This window comes from Phaethon aethereus, assembly GCF_964289735.1.
Source record: "Phaethon aethereus genome assembly, chromosome: 1".
In the NCBI taxonomy this organism is placed as follows: domain Eukaryota; kingdom Metazoa; phylum Chordata; class Aves; order Phaethontiformes; family Phaethontidae; genus Phaethon; species Phaethon aethereus.
The window spans coordinates 58,660,823-58,669,972 of NC_138575.1; the positions used below are offsets into that span (position 1 = coordinate 58,660,823).

General features: G+C 45.0%; 1 protein-coding gene across 1 annotated transcript in view; it reads right to left on the minus strand.

Moving 5' to 3' along the window:
• Positions 1-9,150, minus strand: part of EIF3L (eukaryotic translation initiation factor 3 subunit L) — a gene marked incomplete at its 5' end in the record, with an annotated part of 14,741 nt that continues 5,591 nt past the window's right edge. The window contains 10 exons of the mRNA XM_082014807.1: positions 1-107; positions 1,456-1,536; positions 2,554-3,051; positions 3,999-4,169; positions 4,977-5,131; positions 5,396-5,567; positions 6,567-6,640; positions 7,052-7,121; positions 8,501-8,562; positions 8,850-8,929. Of these exons, the coding sequence (XP_081870933.1) occupies positions 69-107; positions 1,456-1,536; positions 2,554-3,051; positions 3,999-4,169; positions 4,977-5,131; positions 5,396-5,567; positions 6,567-6,640; positions 7,052-7,121; positions 8,501-8,562; positions 8,850-8,929 (1,402 nt within the window). The 3' untranslated portion in view covers positions 1-68. The remainder of the gene's footprint in view (positions 108-1,455; positions 1,537-2,553; positions 3,052-3,998; positions 4,170-4,976; positions 5,132-5,395; positions 5,568-6,566; positions 6,641-7,051; positions 7,122-8,500; positions 8,563-8,849; positions 8,930-9,150) is intronic.

Genomic DNA, 9,150 nt, shown 5'->3' on the forward strand with positions numbered 1-9,150 from the left:
CACCACTAAGAGAATCATCTCTCCCACCCATTTCTCTGCTCAGAGCGATCACGGCATCCACAGAAGTTTTAGGGTCTCTGGCCCATCTTCTTCAGGGTTCGATTCAGCTGTAATTAGAGAAAGCAAATGTCAGGAAAATACATAGTGATTGGCATACACTACTGTTCCCTGCAGCAGCTTTTATCCAATGACTCTACTGGTTCCTCTCCCACACACTGACAAACAGAGCTCTTGCACAAGTGCAGGCAAGTGTGCGAAGTAGAATGGGAACTAGTAAAGCTCCTCTGCTCTCTCGGAGAGGAGGAAGGAGGATGTGAGAAGAAGACGGTGCAAACTTCTAGCAGTGGTATTGCAACCCTGTATTGCTCAAGTCCCCACATCTCAGGATTTCACTGCCTGTTTCCAGTGTGCAGCAGCCTCTGTCAGGAGAACGGAGCAGTGACAGAATGTCACCTCCTGGCTGAGCAGAAGGCTGAAGTCATCTGTGCTCCAGAAATCTTTGAGGTCACTTTCTAGTGCCAGAGTTATGAGGGTAGAGATATGATTTTGGTTGCTACTGATAGGAACACCACAATTGTCTAGGGACAATGGGAGTCAGTGCCCTTGGACAATAAAACCCTCCCCCTTTTCCACTGTGGCTTAAACGAGCACTTCTCACACAAAAACATAGCATTCTTCAAAGGCCAGCAGCCACTGCTTAAACCACCTGCCTTTGCCCCGCACCTTCAGAGCCAGGGCTCACCCCAGCAAGGCATCGCACAGCTGTTTCCCACAAGTGTGGCTCCTCCTGGGCCTGCACAGCCCAATGCTTGCCCCACTTTTCCTACAGTTTGTCTTGGTTTCAGCTGGGACAGAGTTAATTTTCTTTGTAGAAGCTAGTATAAGGCTGTGTTTTGGATTTGGGATGAAAATTATGTTAATAACATAATGATGTTTTCAGTTGTTGCTAAGCAGTCAAGGACCGTCCAGCTTTTCATTCTGGCTTGCCAGTGAGAAGGCTGGGGGTGCATGGGAAGCTGGGAGGGGACACAGCCAGGACAGCTGACCCAGGCTGGCCAAAGAGATACTCCATACCATACGATGTCATGCTTAGTATATAAAGCCGTGGTGAAGAAGAAAGAAGTGTGTGGGGGGGAACACATTCGGAGTTATGGCATTTGTCCTGCCAAGTAACATTACACGGGACGGAGCCCTGCTTTCCTGGAGATGGCTGAACACCTGCCTGCTGACGGGAAGTGGTGAATGAATTCCTTGTTCAGCTTTGCTTGTGTACGCAGCTTTTGCTTTGCCTATTAAGCTGTCTTTATCTCAACCCACGAGTTTTCTCACTTTTACCCTTCCGATTCTCTCCCCCATTCCACCATGGGGGGAGTAAGCGAGTGGCTGCATGGTGCTTAGCTGCCAGCTGGGGTTAAACCACAACAGAGCTACACAGCTCTCCCACCCAGGCCTCACCTCCTCAAACTTGTGGATCTGGCGGATGAAGAAGTCCCCATAGCGTCGAGCAACCTTTGTGTCTGCAATATGGATCATATCCTGGGGAGGGAACAGCATGAGATCACAAAAACGACTGCGCTAGCAGGGAGACAGCAAGCACTGCCGAATGTGAGGAGCAACCAAAGGGGCTTTACTCCAGCCCTGGTTCAGCATCACACATACCTGACGTGCTAGTCCCACAGCAACCATTCACCTCTGTGGGCTGCCTTCCGTATACCTTTGCCTGGGATGCGTCCCAAATTCACACTGTATTCATTTCCCATATTCTTGCACACTCTGCCTATTTTTGTCTCTCTTTGCAGCAGTTTGACAGTCCCAACCCTGATTCATGCTCTGCTCTCCCTCTACCAGCAGCTAAATGTCATGCTATCTACCAGGAGAGCTAGGCTGCTATACAAGTCAGACACAAGTCAGTTTGGTTCAGGTAAAGAGGGAATACAAAGCATGAGGACTTGCAGGAAGAGGTCTGCTCTAAGGATTAAGAGCAAGGGGCAATCTGTTCTCCTTCCTAGCAAGGAACTTAACGGTTACTGCTATCTTCTTTGAAAAATAGAATCCTTAAAGGACTCTTTCTCGAGCTTCCTACTGCCCAGAGCTCCAAGGGCAGGACCACACCTTGTATTTAGATTCCTCCTAGAGCAGAGCTAAATGCTGCATTGGTGAAAAGTGGATCTGCAAGATAACCAGGCAAGATCCCTGCTTTGTCAAGCAAAGGAGAGGTGTGGGGGAGACCGACAAAGCTGACAATCACACCTGACACACTGACAGCACTATCTGTCACCCAACTATCACTTCCCAAGAACACCAACAAACAGTTCCCTCTGTCCTGGGGGAGACATTTAGGACCACCGTTTTCTGGGTGCAATGATTGCTAAAGCTGCCTGCAGTATCCCGTCACTGTTCATCTACTGATACTTCTATTAAACAAGGCTATGGCTTCACTGTGGGCAAAGAAGGAAGGGAGGTTTCCCCTAGACTGGAGTGAAAACTGGCACTGCCAATTCCACAGTTTCCTGGGTGAAGGAATTTCCTAGCCAGCAAGGGGCAGATACCAACCTTGTCAATATAGAAGTCAACCTCAGAAGCAGACTGGAACTCCCCATCCAGGGCAGAAATGCCACTGGTCCACACCAGGTTCTTCATCTTGTGCTTGAAGACAAGCAGCTGGATACGAAACTCCTGCTCCGTGAGGTCTAAGAAGCCAGCCAGCTTGGCCACAGGCATGGTGGTGTAGAGCTTGAGGAAGCTACGGATGGTGGAGAGTTGGGCCTGCTGCTGAACTTCATCAGCAAAGACCTTGAGCTGCTGCAGGAAGGGCTCCTTGTGGTAGTTGGGGTGTACATTGTCATAATTGGGCACCACAGGGGAGAGGAACTTGGGGCAAGCATAACTGAAGAGCTCCTCATAGACTTGTGCGTCACCCTTCTGCATGCGCAGCATCTTATCCCCGTATTTCTCTCGCAGCTGCAGGTGGATGCTCTCATCTATGCGCATGGGGTACATGGTGAGGGCGATGGCCAGGAGTGCATGCATCTGTTCGTTCTGCTTGTTAATCTGAGACAGAGAGAAGAACCTGTTAGCCTGTCAATGTGCTCAGGCTTTATGGTGCAGGAGAGAGCTGGGAGCTGCAGTGCGTCTGGGCAAAGCAGACAGATGAATGCCAGATCAAGGCTCTCATCAATGAAAAAGGGAGCTGCACAAGAGGAAAGTACAGAGTGAATGCATCCAGAGCCATACAGAACCTGGATGGCCAGAAGCAGGTTTGACTGCTTTGGGGCAAGAAAGTTTAGAGCAGAAAGAAAGGCAGATAGTTTAACAACCATCTCCTGGCAAGAGACAGTTATCAGGGAGGCCACTGAAGGAAAGACTGAGAAGGAAGATTTATTTGAGTGTGGGATGAAACAGACAGAAGTGTGGCTGAAACAGACATAGGAAATTTTTGAAGCGTCATGGAATTAAGAACAGCAGGATTTGGCTACACAAAGAGTTAGAAATTAATTATAAGGATGAAAAGGAGACAGCAGCAGCAGGGGGTAAAACAGGCACCAGAGACAGCTTAGATGGAAAGAGAAAGGAGCTTTGTTTCAGCCATGCTGAATTAAAACAGTCTGTGAATGATTATCTGATAATGGAAATATATCCAACAATGACAGTAACTTGAAATGCAGGACTGGACTAGGAACAGGACTGAGTCTTAGGAAGCATCCACAGGAATATCATTAGTAGCCCGATATCCATTAACAACACTGCCTAGAGAGAGACTGCAGATGGAGCCGGGTCAACTGTATGGTGAACAACCAAAATAACTAGTAACATAGCTAAGAGAAAAATATTGCCACGCATGGCAGAGGAGTTCAAAGGATCCCCAGCCACCACCACCAGCATAGTCCAGGAAAATAAGGACAGACTTTTAGATGTAGGTTATCAGGTGACAGAGGAGGGGCAGATAAGAGGACAGCAGCCTTTTCTTTTGGGAAGCCAAGACCTATTCTACCTCTTACCATCTCGTACTTGTATGTCGTCCTCTGAAACATACTCTTGGTCCTCTGGATATAGAGAAGGATGTTGGCAAAGACACGGATGGCATCCTGGTAACGCCGCATCATAAGGTATGCGAAGCCCACGTAGTAATAAGTGGTCACCTGGCACTCAGGTACCCGGGAGTACATGCTCTGAGAAGGAAGAACCAACATGCTATGTTAGAGGGGAGACAACCACCTTTGATCTAAACAGCTCATAACCCAGAATCCAGCCACCTCTGCCTTCACTCCTGTCCCAAATATAGAAAGGAGAGGGTTAATTCAGGATATCTCCCCTCCCACCCATCCCTATAGCAGTTTCCTCACCTTTTATTAGATCATCCCATTTCCTATGTTTTCCAGTTTCAGCTTCCTGCAAGCAGAGGACTCTTGCACTGTGCCTAATATTGCTTTGCTCAGTTCCCTTTCCCCGTTTCATTCCACATGCCGTGCCAGACAGCTCAGAGACAGATCTGTGCCAAGCCCATGTTGCTGCTAGGCTATTGTTATTGTTACCACAAGTAGCACTCAATTCTAGGGCAAAAACATGCAAGGTGGGTGTGGGCACAGTGAGAAAGGAAGTAAAAAATAAAAGGATGAGCCATTGACCAAGGTGGGAACAATGTGTTCAGCTAGCTACCACTGCACTACCACTTACGGTTCAAATAATACTCCCTGTAACAACATTGCCTTGTACAACACAGCAAGCTTCCTAAAAAACTAGGCATTTGTGCTGCAGCAGCATCAAGCATTATCATATGGCTTGATTTAATGCCAAAGCTCCAGCTGTGTTCAGCTAGGCACTTCTTCCAGCTAATCCTATAAACAAGCTCTTGACAGCTACAACAGTTACAAACAGCTCCTCAGCTGGAAGATTCATTATGGCAATCTTTCACCAGCATGTTTGAACAGAGGCATTTAGAAAACTGCAACAGAGTGTTTTTAAACATGTTGCATTACCTTCTTGTTGAGCTCGATGTTCTCCAGAACCTTGATAGCTTGGTAGTAATCCCCCAGCAGAGAGTGCAGACGCAGTAGCCCAACTAGGCTGAAATAGCCCAGCATCTTGTAGAGGGAGTGGCGACCATATTCACCAGCCACACTTTCAGGGTCACCTAGGGAAAAAAAGGAACCATGATGCTTTCCTCCAAGGAAGCAAGCTTCCGTTTCAATACCTCTATGTTTACAAGCAGAGGGAGCAAGACCTCAACTGCAATCACGGGCATTTCACACATAAGGCCAACAGAACCTCTTCCCAGTCAATCTATCCACTGATTAAGGGTTCGATCCAGCTCCCAAACAAAGCTAACGAAGCTCAGTCAAATCAAAGCAAGGCAGCACAGACACCAGTCTTGCTTGGTGTCACCCAGCTAGCTCACCTCCACTTGTGTAGACCTCCAGCTGTCTATTGATGTTGGATTTGTCCACCAGAGAGTGCAGGACATTAAGGACACTGTGGACATTCCAGATCTTGGGGTTGGAACGAAGGAAATCAATTTCCTCTTCAGACTTCTTCGCTGTCTTGCAGCGATACTGGCTGAAAGACTGGAACTACAGGAAAAAGCAGAGATTCAACGATGAGAAACTAGTTTGGGGATCTTCAGCTAAGTGTACTAAGCTCACAAATCAAATACAAATACATTTCAATAAGCTACAAGTTGCACAGAAAAAAGTTTCATCTGAGATGACCTGGCAATCAAAACAAATTAAACCACCATTAGAACACCTACGGAAAATCGGATACAATGCTGAGACAATCTGAAAGAAAAGGCTAGAAAACAGAACGAAGAAGAGAAGGATCTATTAGACAATTAGGACAGGCAGCTCAACAAAGATTCGCTGTCTGAACAGGTAGCAAAGAGAATGACCAAGTCATAAGATATATCTGCATACACACACATCTTTTTCTACATATGCACACATCCTTTTTCATCCTCAGGCTTGACAAGATTGCACTTGAAGAATTCCTGGCAGCTCTATAATAAAAAGTTACAGAGAAATGAATCTATAGAGAAAAACCAATAGCATTTGGGATCTGTATTACTGCACTCAGAACAGTAAGGGGAAAAATATTGCCGAACACCAAGATCTTAGAACATAGGTTTCAAATCAGGTCAGCAATCTCTCAGTGGAAGCATAAAGGCCCTACTAACTAAGAAATATAAAACTAAAGTAAAACCATAGAACACAGTAAAACTAGTTTGATCAAGTATCTTAAGGCCTTTGTGATTACAGCAGATTTCAGTCAGGCTGCTTTGCACAAATCAGGCAGAAATGAAGGTGAGATTAAAAAAATAATCCCCTAAGCAGTAACTGAAAAAGAAATACCCATAGAAGTCCAGGACTCCCCAAAGAGCTCCCTGGAGCTTCAAAATCTGTACATTTACAACTACTTCATCTACCTGGTGACCCAGGAATAACAGCGCTCACTAAAGTTTTTTGACCTGCAATGGTATCCGAGCTATGAGAATCACAGAGAGAAAGGAAATGGAAAATTCACAGTGCTAAGAGGCAAGGCCACCCCATGATGGCCGTCTTATAGTCATATACCTGGTATATGAATTCATCAATAATATCCCAGAGCCACTGGTTGGGCAGTTCCAGAGGAGCAGGGCCATCAGCATCTGCAGAACACAAGTAATATGTCACAAACACTAAAATTCTTTCCAAGGGGAGTCAACAACAGTAAGCAGTTGTGAAACACTGCAAGTTTTCTCCAGCTTACAGCTTCATTTTGCTTTTTAATAAAGATAGGTGAAGCAGTTCTCAGCAAGACAGAAAGCTAAATAAGTTTCATTCTTTAGAGTATTTCAGAAAGCACTGGAAACTATTTGTGCTTTTTGTGGTTTTAAATGCATGTATGTAAAGTGCTCTTCATTCAACAAATTCAAACATATGGAAAGCTCACAGACTACTTCTCCCTAAATGATCTATAAACAAACATGTTCCAATTCTTCTGATGCTTTCTCTAGCTCTGTCCCCTCCATCCACTCTTTCCAAAATTCACAAACCAGAAAAGAATTGCAGCAACTCACTGAGGATGTAGTTGAAGAGATTGCAGTAGTTGTAATAGGATTCAAATCTCTGCTCCAGCGTGGGCCCACCCTGCAATAAGAAGTCAGTACAGTCTCTCTAGTTTCCAGAATGGCAAGAGTGAGTTTATGGGCAACAGCATATGAAGGACAGCCAATAGTCACAGCAGTAGACAGCCTATTTCAGAAACTTTAGAGCTAATATTCAACCAGGACACCCACCAGTACCACCCAGAAAATCTGAAATTGTAACACTATTGTCCCATAGAATAGGGCTGACTTTTCATGTACAGGTGGCTTCTCGCAGGATGACTGAGTATTCAAACCTTCTGTGAATAGGTTGCATTAACCTTCTGTTGTCCAGACTTAAGAACATCCCATTACCTTCAACAGTTTTCCTTCCTTCTCCCCTGAGAGGCCTTAATAAATTGACAATTCTGCTTCTAGACAGTATTTCTAAACACTCTGAAAGACCAGTAAACATAGTAGGGAATCATTCTTCCTAAAAATCATCTTCCTTGTTTCACCTGGAGACACCCGAGGGCAGCCTGAGAATCACTAACAGCACAGCTCGAGAAACCAGTCTCTCAAAGCCTGACTCAGGTTAATATAGCAGGCATTTTAAAGTCTCCATTTCTCCACCCTCTTGTCCACACCAAAACTGCAGTTATTACTCATTTAGCCCCTAAGTCATGCCTCTGTTCAGCTTCTTTCCTTAAAGAACCCAAAGCTACTGTAATTTTCCCATCGACTTCAAACTAGCTTAAGAAAAAAAAGCGGGGTTTGATTTGTTTTGGTTTACAGACCATTATTCCTTCTGTTTCATTCTCCTGTATCCTTTATGGTGCCCATGTTTCCCTCTCTGCAAGGCCCTCTGACCCCAATGTGTTTCTTTAATCACAAATAATGCACCCTCCTCTTTTAACACCCCCTCTCACCCACCTGCTAATCTGAAGAACGAAGAGCCACAAAGAAACACACAAAACCAACTGATCTACAGGTCTTGCAATTACAGCTCTATCAAGGAGAAAATCCAGTTCCCTACCAACACCTTCTTCTTCTTCAACTCACTAACCATAACATTTGGTGTCAGTAACAAACTTTTACAAGGCTGCCTCCTGAAAACTCAGACCAGGTCTTCTTATTTATATAAGCTGCCACAGAAACCTGCACTCATTATAACACAGCTTGAGGAGACAGATAATGAGCCTCAGAAAGATAATCAAGTCCTTCTTGCTTTTTAGCAGTCAGCAAATCCTTACTAAACTAACAAAAGGCAAGAATTTTAAGCTTCCCTAAAAGCAACTTGACTTATAGCTCATAAACTCATCCAATCCTGCCTTGCAAAAAATATGGAACTACTGATGCTGTGGTGGCAGCAAGATTTGGCAAGTTTTATGGCACAGAGAAGCCAGCATGCAACCAACAGGAAGACACAGGACAAACACTCACACTGACTTTGGCATAGATGTGCCTATAATACAGCTCCTTGTATAGGATGAGGAAAACAGCATCTGGAAAAGATGACAGAACTGGACATTAGCAAGCCACAAGGACTAGGCAACTGGATTTCTTAGATACACCTGTGGTGGTGCTCCTTCTGCCACAGTAAATAAAAGGAGACACAAACGGATACCTCCTTCAGTTTTGACTTCTTGCCAGGCATCTACTGAGGAAGTTGCCAGAGCAAATAATGATGAGTGACTCAGGCAGCAGCAACACTGTGCACCTGCTCACTCATGTATCAAAACTGATTTAGTTCCTTCTCTCTCTGACAAGCAGAAAAAAGTAAAATACCTACCGTTTCCAACCTGAGGGGCAATGGCCTCGGCCTCTGGCCATGGGGTATTCTTAAAAAACCTTTCTGTCAGTTTTGTCCAGCTGAAAGATAAACATACATCTGGCATTAGAAACCATTTCTCAGTATGACAGTGCTGGAGTTAGAAGTCACAATACAGAGCCCTTGGACTTGATGAAAGGAGACCAGCACCACCCCCTTTTAGTAAGTCCAGTGTTGAAGCAAAGAACAAGAATAGCAAACTAAGTAGTAAAAGTTTTTAATTATCCCTGAAGTATGAAACAGTTGTGTACATTACTTTCAC